Source organism: Megalobrama amblycephala, linkage group LG8 (genome assembly GCF_018812025.1).
Source record: "Megalobrama amblycephala isolate DHTTF-2021 linkage group LG8, ASM1881202v1, whole genome shotgun sequence".
Lineage (NCBI taxonomy): Eukaryota > Metazoa > Chordata > Actinopteri > Cypriniformes > Xenocyprididae > Megalobrama > Megalobrama amblycephala.
In genome coordinates, this window is record NC_063051.1 from 3,704,522 (window position 1) to 3,721,324 (window position 16,803).

At 37.3% G+C, this 16,803-nt stretch overlaps 2 protein-coding genes across 3 annotated transcripts; one reads left to right on the forward strand and one right to left on the reverse strand.

Moving 5' to 3' along the window:
* Positions 1-61: 61 nt before the first annotated feature.
* Positions 62-1,763, forward strand: gpx1b (glutathione peroxidase 1b). Its single transcript, XM_048198777.1, has 2 exons — positions 62-333; positions 1,125-1,763. The coding sequence occupies exons 1-2, from the start codon at positions 112-114 to the stop codon at positions 1,473-1,475; spliced, it is 573 nt and encodes a 190-aa protein (XP_048054734.1). The 5' UTR covers positions 62-111; the 3' UTR covers positions 1,476-1,763.
* Positions 1,764-2,765: 1,002 nt separating this feature from the next.
* usp4 (ubiquitin specific peptidase 4 (proto-oncogene)) lies at positions 2,766-16,001 on the reverse strand. Of its 2 annotated transcripts, XR_007186070.1 has the most exons (23): positions 15,764-16,001; positions 13,793-13,920; positions 12,883-13,013; positions 12,426-12,552; positions 12,012-12,157; positions 11,844-11,905; positions 11,472-11,615; positions 11,135-11,252; positions 10,800-10,973; positions 10,542-10,700; positions 9,703-9,927; positions 9,537-9,620; positions 9,072-9,166; positions 8,419-8,601; positions 8,107-8,327; positions 7,750-7,974; positions 7,525-7,595; positions 6,595-6,710; positions 6,352-6,501; positions 5,089-5,192; positions 4,714-4,802; positions 3,582-4,539; positions 2,766-3,465 (listed from the first exon to the last, which is right to left on the reverse strand). XR_007186070.1 is itself a non-coding variant. In XM_048198780.1 (22 exons), the coding sequence occupies exons 1-22, from the start codon at positions 15,910-15,912 to the stop codon at positions 4,417-4,419; spliced, it is 3,024 nt and encodes a 1,007-aa protein (XP_048054737.1). In that variant the 5' UTR covers positions 15,913-16,001; the 3' UTR covers positions 2,766-4,416. The 2 variants fall into 2 exon arrangements, 1 of the variants encoding a protein (XP_048054737.1); XM_048198780.1 differs by having other exon boundaries at positions 2,766-4,539.
* Positions 16,002-16,803: the final 802 nt, after the last annotated feature.

A 16,803-nucleotide genomic window follows, 5' to 3' on the forward strand; every position in this document is an offset into this window, starting at 1 on the left:
AGAAGGTCTTGCAATGATTGGTCACTGCATATCACACCGCCCACAGTTAACAGGTTTATATTGTGTCATTTTCATAGATCTGTATCATTTTGCTGCGGAGCAGGGATAAATATGGCTGGAATAAAATCGCTTTACGACATCACTACAAAAACCCTTACAGGAGAAGAGTTCAAGTTTTCTTCTTTACAGGGTAAGGTGGTCCTGATCGAGAATGTCGCTTCTCTTTGAGGAACGACCACCAGGGATTACACCCAGATGAACGAGCTCCACGAGCGCTTCTCAGATAAAGGGCTTGTGATTCTGGGAGTCCCCTGCAATCAGTTCGGGTATCAGGTAAGATGACATCAACACCTGTCTGATTCATTCAGTAGCCCTTCAATGCCGAACAGGTGCCTGTGGCGCACTTGATCTGTCATGCCCTGCTGTCTTACACCTGTTTTATATATGCTGATTTATCTGTACAACCAAATGGGCAGCCTACATTCAAATAAATAAATAAATTCATAAATAAACGTCAATGGTAGTAACACATAAATTATTTAATGCTTAAGAGATTGGATGTTAACTAGGCTACTGATCTATTAAATATTATAAAACGATAGTCTTGGTCTTGGATGCTGATCCTAAAGCCATCTTTTTAAATCAAATATAAAAAAGAACAATAAACATACAAACAGCCATCATATAAAGAGAAATAAGTGGTTACAGTTTAAGATAATGAGATGCATTTAGATTTCTTATTAATATATTCTTAATACAGTATATGTGAGAGACTCAATGCAAAGCAAAACTTAGTTATCAAATTTGCTAATTTTGCAAACTTGCATTTACTAAAATGAAAAGTTGTACCTCTTAATATTATTTAATGCTTTTGAAATAACATGAACTCAAAATGAAGTTGCATTATTTTTGTATTATTTCCTTGAGTTTAATGGGCATTTTACTTTCTCTACGTTTATTTGTGGAATTTTTACTCCTAATATGAATGCAAAAATGACTATACTCAACCCTTGACTGTCCCCACTCAATGTTATTGTAAAGTATTACCAAAATAGCTTATTAAAATGTGTGTGTGATTCTGTTGCCTATTCATTTTTTAATTCTTTCTTTATATTTGCTTTCAGGAAAACTGTAAAAATGAAGAGATCCTTTTGTCCTTGAAGTATGTCCGTCCAGGCAATGGCTTTGAACCTAAATTTCAGCTCTTGGAAAAGGTCGACGTGAACGGGAAAGACGCTCACCCTCTCTTCGTCTTCCTCAAGGAGAAACTTCCATTCCCGAGCGACGAGCCAATGCCCTTTATGAACGACCCCAAATTTATCGTGTGGAGTCCCGTATGCAGAAACGACATCGCTTGGAATTTCGAGAAGTTTCTTATTGGATCTGATGGAGTGCCATTCAAACGCTATGGAAGGAGATACCTGACCAGCAACATCGAGCGAGACATCAAGAAACTTCTCAGCATAGCCAATTAAAATGTCTTTTAAAGGGTTTGTGGGTCAAACGGGTGTCAAAATAAATCATTAATAATCCTGCTTGCATACCTGAACCTATATGGGTCTCTAATATGTTTTTAAGGCAGGTTGTGCTCTCATGTGCATGATGTTGCTGAGTTTGGACTTTTACTTCATGAAGATGTTCCTGTAAACATGCTAGTCTGTGGGGAGCAGCTGATGTACTGCAAAAGTCCTAACTGAACGGTTCCATTAAGCTCTTGTATGGCACGACATGCATTTTAGACCAATAAATATGAATGTTTTCTACTCAAGTCTCAAGATTGCCTTCTTTCGATTCAGCTTCAGTTAGCGTGGGAGGACTGGAACACAGACTTTTATGGTTTTATCTGTTGTGTAATACGGTACTGATCATCAGGTGCATTGAAGAGGTTCATCCTGTATTAATGAGTTCCAGTGGAAACTTATCTCTAGTGTGGGTGTGTGAGCAGGGAGTAGAATTTCCCACTGCAGTTACTAGGCCAAACATGTTTACACGGTCACATTAAACCTTCAAATTAAAAAAAAAAAAAAAACATCAATGTATTCATTTTGAAAAACTAAAATATAAGAATTGAGTACCAAATCAGTATATTAGGATGATTTCTGAAGGATCAGACACTGAAGACTGGAGTAATGCTGCTGAAAATTCAGCTTTGCCATCACAGGAATAAATTACATTTTAAAATGCATTTCAATAGAAAACAGTGTTTTATTGTAATAAGACAATATTACTGTTTTTACTGTATTTAGATCAAATAAATGCAGCCTTGGTGAGCATGAGACTTATTTCAAAAACATTAAATTCGTAATTATTTCAAACGTTCGACTGGTTGTGTTTATACATTACTCAAACATAATCCCTAAATGCACACAACATTATTAAAAACCATTGCAAACTTTCATATACAACCATTTCTATTTACATTAGCCAATACCAATTTCCCCATGTACTCTCAAAACTGTTTTTACGTTGACTCTAGATGTGTAAGCCTTATTTCGCATTTACATTTACTTGCATTGCATTCAAGGTTTATACATTTCGATCAGATTTGCATTCCATGGGATTCAACCCTTGGCATTGCTAGTGAAACACTCCACTGTTTGAGCTAGAGGAAAGCAACTATTATTCAAAATAACGTAAACCGGTAATAAAAATTAATAGGTAGGCGAGTTGAAACTTGACTGATGCTGTAGATTATGATTCATAATTCATCTGAATCAAATGGATTGGCTTATTGGTGTATAATAAAAAATACAAATACAAAGCCATTATCTATAATCAGGCTTCCACATTTTATTATATTTTCAATTCAAATAGGCTTAATCAAAATCTGGTGTTGCACATCTTGGCATGATAAATAGAAGAACACAAAGCAGCTATGTACTGTGCCCCAGATTATGATTATGTACATCTATGCAAGAAAGGTCTATGAAATTACAAAAACAAAAATGTTTAAATGGATGTTTTGCTGATGTAGGAGCTGCGGGGGAGTCGATGATCAGTTCGAGTCCTAAATTTTATAGCTGGGTCATGAGTTATTTCCATAAAGAACAATAGTGGATTTACCAGTGACTGCTAATACCATAGAAAGGTAAACATCAGGAACAACCATCTAGTTACCATTTTGCAGATTTCAAAATTTGCATGCTGTTTTGCCACACACACACACACACACACACACACAAAAAGAATATGCTTTGTGTATTATGTTCTTAGCAGTATGAAGCACTTGTCTTTTGAGTTTTGAGTTGTTGCTAAAGCCATCCGACACACATAATGCCACATCTAAATACAGGGCAGATGTGCCAATGTACATCTACGTGTAATAACAACTAATCTTTGTATCTTTAAGGTTATTCTTAATTAAAACAATGGCCTTTCTTTGTGTTGCTCTTTGTTGTGTACATATACCTGTTCAAGTGTCATAAATATAGCACCACGTTCAAGCAGACTCCATATTCCTCTGGACTGAAGCCATTTAGAGAAACCATAAAGAGAAAAAAAGGTGCATTATTACAAAGCACAAATCATCGGATCAGAAATAAGATGCTTTGGAACTGTTTTGGGGCACGACCGTGACTTACGTTCACTTGTTCCACTGATTCTTAAGCTTCCCTTTGCAAGGTTTTGGGGAGTAAAGGCTGTTTGTGTGAATATATCAGAGATCAGCCTCCCCCAAAATAACAACATGATAATAAACCCGACATTGTGATATCCTTATAGTCAAGCAGCTCTGAAAGTGAAATATTTCAAGACAACAGCCTCCGGCATGGTATATTCAACAAAACGCGTGGCTTGTGATAGGATAAAGGAAACATGGAGACAATATTTAATATAAGAGCGCAAGCTTCTCTGAGAGAATCTCTGTGCTTATCACCACACGTTTAAGTTTTTAAACACAGAGTCTATTCTTCACAGGAGGCACATGTTACAAGATGCTGATAGCTAGAGTCCAACGTAAGTGGGTAGAGGCATAATTTAAACATTTCAGAGGAGCGTAATGTTGCATACATAGTCTATTTTTAGGCATTTCCCCTCTCCTGATCTATTTCATCTAACATTCATGTCGTCCAAAGAGAGGTTATATTGCCGTTTCACCCTCATTCTCATTTCCGACTAAAAGAAATAAGCTTCTATAATCAGCAGGCATCAAGGTCCAAGAATAAAGTCTTTCATGTCACGCTTCAAACTAAAATTCTCTTTATTTATTATTAAGATTCTTTTTTGGCTCTTGATAAAGACGCATGTGTGAAAGAAAAAAAAAAAAAAAAAAAAAGTAAAATAAAGCTAAAAACAGAGGGCCTGTTTGTGAGCCTTTAATAGTCACTGAAGTAGCCAGGGATGTGCGTTGATGCATTGATGATTTCATCTTTATGTAGTTTTTGTTTCAGTGCCAGTCCTTGAAAGACTAAAAGAAATTCAGTTGGTGTCCATGTGGTCGTCCAGGGTCTCTGAAGCTCCGCCTAGTGATGCGGAGGGGGTGGATTTGGACGGTGTGTCCGCGTCTCTACGTTGGTAAAAGAGCACGTAGGCTGCTTTAGTCTGTGGAGAACAAAAAGTGACAATTTTGAGTCAGTGTACAAACCGCTATCTGCCTTTATGGGAGGACAATGACTCTTTGGTATTCATTAACCACAGGAATGCTGTATGAGTCTGGAAAGGATGGCCAAGTATATATTTTAATAAAAAGGAAAGTGTAGAAGTTTAAAGTCTCACCACAATCTGATCCTCAGTAGCAGCAGACACACTGCTGTCGTCAAAGTAATACCATTTTCCATCCATCTTGTTCTTGCCGTATGCCGTGTCTGCAAGAAGAATGAAACGCGTTGCTCAACTGCTGAACTTACGTAATAAAAAAAACTAAATGATCGTTTCCAAGCAGCAATACAATGACAAAGATGTAAATGATCAACTATGTGTTAAAGTTTCTTTTGAAATCATTCAAACATATCAGAGTTGAAAGGGAGAATAAATGATCAAGTAATAAAGGACAAATAAAAGACTATTTACACAACCTGAAAGGAAGGATTTCACTGAAAGGGAATTACAGAGTTACGAAATAACGGTAGACAAGCAGTAAGAGTGACTTACAGTGGCCTCCACCCATTCCTCCATAATGGTTGGAAACAGCAATGAGGTCATAGACATATGGGTCAGCTTTGGGGTCGCAAACAAACTCTGACATGTTCAAGTCCCTGTGTGAGAAAGTTTACATTCATTAAAATAAATAAATAAATAAATAAAATATCATTCCAGAAGTTTAAGTTGAAAAAAAAAAAAAAAAAAAAGCTATTCTTCAAACACAAAATATTAAATAAGAAATCATCAACAAAGCGTGTCTGCTGAAATTGATTATTTTACATTTCAACCACATTCATTTTTTTGGATCAATGCTTCCAATTACTAGATTCCAGTTCTGTGTTAGCCTACTCCATTTATCACAATGAACAATGGACGGGTTTGTCTGTCCAGACGAGCATGACTCAGCTTCCCAGAAACTGACACCTGATACAATGCACCTGAATTCTGTACACTCTTTCCTTCTTCCTGTTCAGTAAGGTGACCTAGAGCATCCCCAAATGGGATAAGGGCCAAATGCTCAAGGCAAATATTATGGTGAGAAAAACAAATTGCCCAAAAGCATGTCATTGTTAGTATCTGAAGTGTCAATATTCTGTATGCTACAGATGAATGTCACATTATAACTAAAATTAACTATATATATATATATATATATATATATATATATATATATATATATATATATATATATATATATATATATATATATATATATATATATATATATATATATATATATATATATATAAAAAACAAAAAAACAAAACAAAAAAACAAATTTACACCTGATGTCAGATATTTATTTGCCATCCTGAAACTGGCTTAAGACTATAATAAACTAATTTCTGCATGGGTGAGGAAAAAATTTGGCGCCATCTGGTGGGAAATTAACAGAAGCGCTTTACATGTAGAGGGCACACACTGGTTTTGATCTTTAAGGGACAAATCCCTTGCTCTTTGGAGAATGATTACACAAGCTTTAAGCTATTATGTAATTTAAAATGAACCCCATTAAGAGTAGTTAAATAAATAGCAATAATAATAATAAATAATAATAATAATAATAATAATAATAATAATAATACATATACATATACATATACATACACATACATACACAAATCTCATTTATTTAATTTAAAATCTCTCCTTCAATTTATCCATTCATCCAGCTCTCCATTTATCCATCTTTCCATCCATGCATCCATCCATCCATAATAATTGTCATTCAATTTTGTCATTTGCAGCAGTTGCATCTCGCAAAATATTTACCTAATTGGAAAATCCACGACCGTGTCAAGCTTGTCTCTCCAGCAGCGGTTGTAAGAGAATCGCTTCAGATGAACAACCAGAATGCGTGGGAGAGACCACAGGTCAAACTTCTTTGTGGCCTGCTGGTGTTTCTTACACGTGGGGCAGTACCTACAGAGGAGCACAGCAAATATTCACGTCATTAAAACGGCACTAAATGTGGTTATACTTAAACATTTAACTTTGGAAGCAGGGGCTCCTCACCAGGGGTCATGTTCTCCTAGGGTCTCCATTGTAGTAAAGAGCTCGATGCATTCTCGTAAAGCTACCGTAGTCTTCTTCTTCTGAGCATGTAGCATGCTCTCATGTTTGTCATAGGCCTGGGGAGAGACTTCACATTAATGTCCGAGGAGATTTAGCACAGGTAGCTAAAAGGAAAGATGGTCGGCTTGTCCAGTTTTGTGAAGATTATGACAGACATCTATGATCAGATGACCACTGTCATATCTCACTAGACCCCCCAATTACACAGGGCTTGCTCAACACTGATTAATCAACTAGTCGATTTTGAAAATATTATGCTTTTTCACCTTTTAATAAATACAGTTTCTTAACTCCCTGAAATGCCACGATAGTAGTCTTGAGTTTTCTACATGTCACAATGTAATAATTCCCGCCCGAGGCATATGCAAAAAAAAAAAAAACAAAAAAAAAAAAGGGACGAGGCCTGGTTGAGTTGTGTTAGTAGTGTGTTGAAACTCACGGTTATGGTTAGGGGCGTGACATTTCCGAAACACACGCAAAGCGGCTGACCATTCACAACACACTGGTCCAGCCGAACAATCAGAGCACACTGTGCTTTTCAGAAGGAGGGGCTTCATAGAGACGGGAACTAAACAGAGCGTTACTGACAGACTAGGAAAAGAGGTGCTGCAACAATGTTTGTTGAACATTAAAGCATGAAATCCTGTTCTAGTAGACCCCAAAAACAAAATCAAGACTTTTTTCCAAAGCATAATAGCTCCCCCATTTTTTAATTTGTAATATTTCACACTTTTACCATTTATATTTCTGATCAAATAAATGCAACCTTGGTGAGCATAAGAAGCTTCTTTCAAAGACATTTTAAAAACCAACCCCAAACATTTAAAAAGTAGTGTAGTTTTGCACAGTTAGTGGAATGGAGATCATTACCTCAGCTTCCTGGTCATCGTAGCACAGTTTCTTCGTGTCTGAGTCCCAATCAATGGCTACTGTCGAGTGAGCTGTAGAAAGGCATATCTATCAGTTTTGATTCAAGGATATAATGCAAGTGATCCTAAAGAGTTCACATAATCACAATAGCGTTTCACGTATAATAATTTACCTGATTCATCTGATTATTTTTTTGTATGAAATGCAAAAAAATGTGATAGTTACTTGTGAGCTTTAGGAGATTGCCATCAAACGGGAGAGAACTGATGTTGGCTGTGCCGTAGGAATTGACCATGCTGAAAGAAAAGAGTTTTGGCCGAGAAGTAAAAGATTTTCCACCGCTGCTATTGGGCCCATTCTCTGGTTCAGAATCCTCCTCTCCATCCACAGCATCCGAGTGGCTGTTTTCTGGTTCTGGACTCTCCTGGTGGTCCATGGCTTCCTCATCACCTAAAACACATGCATGCAACAAAATCAGATCTGTGTCAGATGTCAGTGGGGGAAAAAAATAAAAACAAAAATTCTAAAATGACAGAGTGAATACAGCATTTGGGAGCTTTATAACAAGTTTGAGTATCATACCATCACAAACTCCATTGGGGCCATTGCAGGAGTGGTTGCTGCCGTTGGATCCAGCGCTGCAGGATGCTCCATCTGAAACTGGGCTGCTGCAACCACTCAGTCCTGTGCTGTGACTGGACACTGAAGCGAGGTATTCTGGTGATTGGCTGCTGCTAGATGATGTGGCTGAGGCAGATGCTCTGCTGTCCGTAATGGTACCCTGTGAACGTTTAACGTAACGCCTAAAACAAAAGAGAATAAAAGGACAACCAAGTTTTTAAAATGACAGAATCAGTGTCACATTAGAATAGACCAACAAAACACAATACCAACCCGATCCTCTCCAGCACGCGCTCATAGAGGGTATCCACGGTGAGGTTGTGGCGTGGGACGGTTATGAGGAGAGGCTGACCAAAGAGCATTGTGCCTGAAGAGCCTCCGCTGTGCTTAGCATGCCTCTCTCTGAAGTACACTGGCAGGTTCATCCTCTCACTATCTTCCTCTAACACCTCATAACTAAACCACAATGACACAATCAGTGAAAGACCACCAATTAAAACACGCTCAGCTGAACGGACAAAACCAACAGTATGCAATACAACTCAATGAACATTCATCAGTGATCAAAAGTTTGGGGTAAGTACGATTTTTTTAAAGAAATTAATACTTTTATTCAGCAAGGACGCATTAAATGGATCAAAAGTGACAGCAAAGACATTTATAATGTTATAAAAAAAAAAATTCAATTTCTAATAAATGCTGTTCTTTTGAACTTAATGGCTGCTGAAAATTCAGCTTTGCAATCACAGGAATAAATTACATTTTAAAATATTTTTAATGAAAAAAAAAAAAAAAAACTATATTACTGTTTTTTGATTAAATAAATGCGGCCTTAGTAAGCATAAGAGACTAATTTCAAAAACATTAAAAATCTTACCAACCCCAAACTTTTCAATGATAGTGTAAGAATTTAAGAGATGGCTTACACAAAAATGTCATCCTTCTCCATAATTTGATTGAGACCATCATCCCGTTTGTAGATTTTGTGGAATCTGTGATTGTAAACATCTGCCACCACCATCTAGAAAAGACAAAACAGGAACACCAAGTCTCAGACTGTCCACTATAACTTTAAGCAAAAATGTTATGTAGACACAAATAGAAATTGTTCATCTAAAAGTGAAAACAGCCATAATTCATTCAACCTCATTTTGTCTCAAACTCAAATGACTTTTTATAATGGAACACAAAATGTTCACTCTGCTCTTTTCCACTTAATGTAGGAATACAATGGCCAAGTCCTGTCAAACTCCAAAAGAAAAAAAAAAACCTAAAAAGTAGACTATATGATGTACATGATGTTTTTATTTTTGAGTGAACTATCTCTTTAAGCATCATAAACAATGGAAAGATGATTGTTAGTTTGAAATGCTGGGATCAGAAAGTCTTACATTCTCTGAAGGAAGTCCAGATAGCTTGGCCAAAGCGCTGCACAGGTCTGCTACTACACCCATTTTGGGAACCACTACACGGTACTGGAAGATAACAAATGGATCTTTTAGCCCACATCTTGAACTAAAACCTGTGCCTGAGTGTTTTCAGGAAAACGGGTCTTACTTGCATGGGTCTGAACTGCGGGTCAGTGCGGACCAGGAACACCTCCATAGTGCGATCCTTTTTCATGGGCAGGGGCAGTGTGAGGTAGCAGAAGGGGTCAAAGGTAACAGAAACTTTGGAGCATTCTGGGCAGACCAGTGTAGACTTGAACAAGCCATGGAAGATGTCCACGATAATGGAATCGTTCCGCAACCGGTGATTCGCCCATGCTTCCTTAGCTACAATCTACAGACAATGAGATACCCACAAATCAAACATTCTTCAGTTTAAAGCTTAAGTGAAATATATATTATATATTATATATATATATATATATATATATATATATATATATATATATATTTTAGGCAGCACATATATGCTTCCTTCGAATGTAGAAAAATGAAGCCAAAACATCCCAGTAATGGTCGTCGCTGATGACCTTATTCGGAGACCCAGTCTGCGCAGTAGTGGAGCCGCGGTATCAAGGTTCCACCCACACTCAATCGCAAGCACAGTTGTCAATCATGACGTTACACCCTGTTTTTATAGCATCAAATAACTAACTAAAACTGTGATAAGAACTACATAAAATGACAGAAACGATCTTTGGAAAAAAGTTATTTGAAGTGTAATTGGATTTTACATGTAGAGAGTGGGATTTGACCTATACTGCAGTCAGCCACAAGGGGGCGAACAAAATGCTTTGGCTTCACTTTCCAGGACTTGTGTGGCACACTTGGCACAACAGAAATAAAAGCAGTCAACAGAAATAAAGGTAGTCATTTTGACTACTTCTGCATTTTACTTTGAACTAAAATGCATGCCTTGTGGTGTACACATAATGATGTGAGGTTTACCTCATCAGGCCGCCCCTCAGCATCTCTCAGGGCCAGGTAAGGCTTCTTCTTAACACGGTTAAGGTCCTCATGTAGACCGTCCAGCAGAAAGGCCAGCAGCTCCTGAGAGTCTTGTTGCTGGTACCCTGAGAACTGCGGGGCAAACCGACCCACCTGGGTCTGAACAGAGAGAAGAGAAACTTAACATTCAGATTAAGGGTGTGTGTTGGAAATGTTAATTGACTTTCAGAGTAACTGGTGAAACACCGATCCACTCACTTTAAAAGTGCGTGGAGCCACATAACTGCTCCGACTAAGCCACGTCTGTTTGACCAGATCTGCGTAGGCCTCTGCAATCTCCCCTCGCATCCCTAATGGATTTTCCCGGTTGATCTCGGCTTCATACCGGTCCTCCAGGAAATATTCCGTCAGAGGGGGAGTGTTGCTCAGGCACTGTAATTAAAAGGAAAATAGTCTTAATCAAGGAATCAGGGTTTGGCTGGTTAGCATGACCTAGTTCGCTAACTGCTAAATGCCATAACTACACCATCTGGGCCCAAAAAAGGAACTAAGTGCCCATGAGAAAAATGCGCAATGAATATGCACTTGCGTACCTGGAGGGCAGAGTTCATAAAGCAGGTGTTGCCCAGGTTGCTCAGACCGCAGAGGCCCGGTTGAGCAGCAGATTCTCTGTAACTGTAGGAGGAGCTGTAGGAGTTATAACTTCCCAATCTGCAAAAGGTATGATGGGTTAGCAAAGACATGTACTATGAGGTAACACCACAATTTAAACCAATTTAGACCACCACATTTGGTCAACCAAATGCTGAATACAGGAAACCTGACCTGAAACTGAAACCTTGATTCAGTTCCCTGTTTAAATTCTCCTAGTAAGAAACTAAACTAACTGTGGAGTAATCTAGTTTTATGTTATTTAATGTTCAAGCTGACCTGTTACCAGAAGTACTGTTGTTCAGCATGTAGCCAGAGTTGCTATTGCTATCCCCATTCGTTATTGTAGAGGATATGGTAGCAGATGAGTTTGAAGAGAGTTTTGGGGAGGTCGTATAATTCCGAGAGGTGGAAGTACTGGACCTATGCATAAATCAAAGAATTCCGTTAGGGTTATTTAAAGCAATGTTCTAAATGACAGGAGATACTGGAAAGACAAAGTAACTGATTTAAAAGAAAACTTCCAATGATTTTCTTAAAAAAATAGCAAAAGTAATACCCCTCAGATACCTCCATATCTGAAACTAGAAGAGAGTTCTTTTAGCATTAAGCTGCTTAAGTGTGAGAACAATCTAAACTGCATGTACATACTTGGAATGGCAGGACTGTCTGGGCCATGTGCCATCCTCATTCTTCTTCTCTATAACAAGCACCTAAGGAGTGAGATGAGATTATGTGAATTCATAAATCCTTTGAAAATGTCAGTCAGCCTCAAAACAACCACAACTAGAATCAATGGAATGAAGCGCAATGGTTTACCTGCCCCTGAAAAAGCCCTGCGTCCTGTACAGTGCTGTCAAGCTTGTTAAGTTGTTCATAAGTGTTACTCATGTATTTATTCCAAAGACGAGTTTCCTTTTCAGATGGGATGTCAAATAAAGACCGCATCTCCTTCTCAATAGTATCTAGAGGGGGAAAAAAAAAAAGATTAGAAAAAAAATGATTGTATATAGAGCTGCACAATTTTTATTAGTGCAATTTTGAGTTTGAATTGAAAGGAAAAACAAATACAGAGCTGCTGATAATAGCTGTAAACAATTAAAATGACTGAACAGTTTTCTTATTATTACTTATTACCAGTGCCTTTTAGTGGTTATAATGGATATAATTAGTCATCCAAATATTACTGATGAGGAAAACTGATATTTTCTGGAAGGCTTATGAATCTCATACCTATAGTGTCTGCTTTGCTGAAATGGCGGGTGACAACTTTTTCCATGTTGTCATTTTCACATAGGTTCAGCTCTAGCAAATACACTTCCACTTTACAGTGCTTCACAAACATTCCATGTTCAACAACCTGGAAAACAGGTTTATAAATATAAATATAAATGAACACACAAAGATATAGCAAAAGAAATGCATTTAAAACATTTCGCATCTCAACTCAACTTATCTTAATTAAGTCTTTAACTGTGAACATAAAACATGAAAATAATACAACATGTAACGCTGCCTGTAATAACTCATGTATATCAGACATGGGTAAATAAAGGCATAAAAAAAACAAAAAAAAAACAAAAAAAAAACCAGAAGATATAAAAATTTAAAAATCAATCCTACATTTATGAGCATCACAAATAAAGCAAGAGACAAAGCAACAAACAGCAAAACAAAGAAATAGGGGAACCTTTCTGATGATGGGTTTCTGACCCTCCAGACAGCCATACCAGCTGACCAGCTTATTCCAGGCCTCTGTAGGCACTAAAACATAGTCTAACTCATCTATGAGATGCTCTTTCAGCGTCTGGGACTCGTGATCTATGATATAGAAAGAAAAAGGGAAATCATTAGAACACATTAGAGACCTTTAACACTATACTGTATTATCTAACAGAATTAGCCGTGCTAAGTTCAGAAAATCATGGTGACTTCCTTCCATAAAAAACAAAGGATAAATTTTGGACTTGTCGCTTTTTTTCCCCATGTAATTACAATAAATGGGGGGGGGGGATCTTTCAAGCTTCAAAAAGAATGAAAAGCACCAATAAAAATGGCCACAACTTTAATCCAAGTCTTTTGAAGTCACATGATAGCTTTGGGTGAGAAACATCAAAGTAATTAGTCAATGATAATCTTGTCCTCCAGTGTGCTGTTAACTTAAGAAATGCTGTGACTGTATCGAGTCAGTGAACTAAACTCAATCAGATCAATCCTATTCATTAACAAATCATTTAGAATTAAATAAAAATATATGCATTTTCTGGTTAATGGTGATTTATGGAAGAGAAGGGAAAAAAATAAAAGTAAATAAAATAAAGTCGAGTTTGGATGACAGAGTGAAAAAAATTAAAGAATCTAATTTTGGGGTTAAGTTGAACTATCCCTTTAAAGGCTGAAACGTCAAAACTCAAGTACTCGGTAAGCCCCTTAAAATAAAATTACCCACACAGCTTTGAATCAGATATTCATTTTTAAATGTCTCCACTATAATAACAAAAACCGTTTTACTGCTGGCAAAATAAACCCCATTTTTCACAACACCTATCTACTAGAATGTGGCAAAACAAAGATAAGGCACAACACTCAATATTCATTACCTGAAAAGAGTCCAGAGTTGTCAATGGGTCCTGGGTACAAATTGTGCTCTCCAACATTGTACAAATCCCAACTGTCAAAGCCCACATATTTCTTCCATTGTTTGAACCACCGGCTGTCAATCAAATACCTAAACAAGTAGAACAATAGGTGGAGATCAGAGAAAAGTCAGGGAAAATGGACAATAAATGTTTCTCTCCTAAAATATAAGGCCTAAACTGATAGCAAAGCAAATATCTATTGAGTTGTCACATCTACCAATATAGAAGTCAAAAAGGATGTCTTTCTTAATCTCATCCAAAGTAGGAACTTGTTCCACATAAGCTTGTTAGCAGTTGATTCCACTCTGCCAAGGGACAAACAATATACTTTGATAAGAAATGTCAAAAGTCCAAATTAAAAGGGATGGGTCACACAAAAGTCAAAATTGTCATTGCTTACTCGCATATGACACAAAAGGAGGCGTTTATTTTTGTTGTATGGGAAATACATTTAAAAGTGAATGGTAACAGCAGCTTTCAGTCTCTTAACTTTGTGTAACATCTCCTTTAAAATTCATGAAAAAAAAAATTGTGAAATATTCTTTAAGTTAATTTCGAAATGTCCATTAATTCATTAATTAAACTATGAAGCGCTATCTAAAAATAGTGTAAAGTGACCTTAGAGTTAGTTCACCCAAAAATGAAAACTGTCATCATTTACTCAAAATCAAGTTGTTCCAAACCTGTATGAATTTCTTTCTTCTGTTAAACACAAGTTATTTTTAAGAATGCTGGTAAACAGACAGTTGACAGTTGTCATCGACTTCCATAGTAGGGAAAAAAAATTACTATGGAAGTCAATGTCTACCATCAACTGTCAGGTTACCAACATTCTTCAAAATATCTTTTGTGTCCAACAGAAGAAAGAAAGATTTGGAACAACATAAGGGTGAGTAAACTATGACAATTTTCCTTTTTGGGTGAACTATCCCTTTAACTAACAACACTAGAAGTTACATGCTTGAATAAATTAAATAGCCTAGGTTTAATACAATATACTGAAAGTACATTTAATCCTACTGAAACTTAAATGTTGTCCTTTCGAGTGAGTCACTAGTCTCTTTTTACAGACAGTTTTCAAAATAAAAGTGGACAGGTTATCCAAATACTTTTGGTATTAATAACAAATGGATTTACATGCTAAATATTGTATTATATGTATTTGCCATTTAAGCACCATTAATTCCAGATGTATTTTTTGTGTATTTAATAGCGGTGCCATAAACTCTTCTGTTGGCAAACAACATTGTGAGTGACTGGGTGTTATCCAGAGGCCATGACAAAGCACTGCCTTGCTGTAATACTTGTTTAGGTAGTTTAGTCTTCCCCACAACTTCACAGGGAGAAGTTTGACAGTAATTTTAATCTAGTTTGACAGTTCCTCTAAAATAAGGTTGACGTCTGACAGAAATTAACTCTTAACTCGTCAATGAGACACAAACAAGCCTGGCTAACTAGCCTCGGCTAATGAAGTGCCTTACATGCCTGACGCTACTGTGCCATGTAGCTTATCAGAGAACTGATAACCGACAACGGGGTGGTTGAGCATATTTACTAACCCTTCAGCCACTAACGTGTCTGAAATAGTCTTATTATTACATAAAGGAGACATCTAAGCAGGAAAACTTGGACAATTGAGGAGAAATAATAAGCTACGGCTGGTTAATCTGTGCTAACTGGCTACAAGACAGCTTCCTCGTTTTATAACCGCCATAAATAGTGTTAAATCTTTATTATTTTAAAACGCAGGCTTGCCGTGTACACCGCCTTAATAAAAATGGGAGCCTGCTAGTTTATGGGTGTTAGCGAAGCAGGTGGTTGTCCACAGCCCAGCTAGTGAAGGGATTTCCGGCAGCCGGTGTCTCCGTCAGTAGGCCTGAGCTGATGCCGACAAGCGAGCCTTGACTTCGGCTTCATTTAAAAACCTCTTACCACTCGTCTCCCTTTCGAAGTGGCGTTTTCAGCAATGTCCCGATACTCTGCTTTTGACTTTCGGTGGACGGTACTGGTGTCTGTGTGATCCCCGGCTTCTCGTCAGGGTCCGAAGCGGTACCCGACTCGGGTCCGCCTCCCTCCGCCATCGTGCAGCGAGTGAACCCGCAGTAATCGCGAGCGCGCTGAAGTATACAGGGGACGCGCAGCGCTAGAGGGAGCGCGCGTACCAGCCTGCCGAACTCGAATAGTAGTTCGTTACATGTATTCTTGGCAACAACACGAAGGACGTGAGGCCCGCGGATCATTAAAACAAATTTTGATATGCTTTATGAAAAGCTAGGCCTCTGGGAAGATATGCAGATCGGTGTCCACATCCCTGACAGCTTATTTATTCCTGTCAGCCGCTTTAACAGGTTTTGACTGAGCGGACCATTTGACATATTGTTCCTGAAATTATTTTCTATTATATTGAGCTTTAAATTGAATGGTGAACTTAAAAGTCAATAGAAAAAAATAATATTAAAATATTATCAAAAATTTAAAAAGTTAGCTATTCTGAGGAGGGTGGTATAGTCAGAATTGTGAGATAAATAGGCGCAATTACCTTTCGCATTTTTTTATTCTGTGGTGAAAACAAGCTTCCATAGATTCGTAGGCCCTGTATGCCTACTGGAAATAAGATGATGAAGACTTAATTTTATTAAGGTTTATTAACACGAAAATTAAACGGAATTGGTTTTAATAAATAGCATTTTATTAAAATGTAGTTAAACAAAAAGAGAGAACAAACAAAAAAAGAAGTAAATAAATTTCTAATATTTTTAATGTAAATGCAAATTATATTTAGGCTATTAACTGACTTTTGGAAAAAGAAAAGAAGTTTGGTAACATAGGCCAAAGTCTCTTAGGCAGAGCAAATTTGTAACATTTTGAAAAAAAATAATGAAGTAGTCTGTCCTTTTCTTTGGAACAATATGCTGTAATGAATCTGCACAATCAGACCAGAAACATGATTTTTAAAAAGTAAATGGGGTCAG

Bases quoted from the DNA above. Each gene is read 5' to 3' on its own strand.
- usp4 (XM_048198780.1), bottom strand. From the start codon at position 15,912: ATGGCGGAGGGAGGCGGACCCGAGTCGGGTACCGCTTCGGACCCTGAC. The intron at 8,328-8,418 runs GTTGGTATTGTG...CTTTTGTTTTAG, and splicing joins CGCGTGCTGGAGAGGATCGG to GCGTTACGTTAAACGTTCAC. The intron at 5,193-6,351 runs GTAAATATTTTG...TTTCTCACACAG, and splicing joins GTCGTGGATTTTCCAATTAG to GGACTTGAACATGTCAGAGT.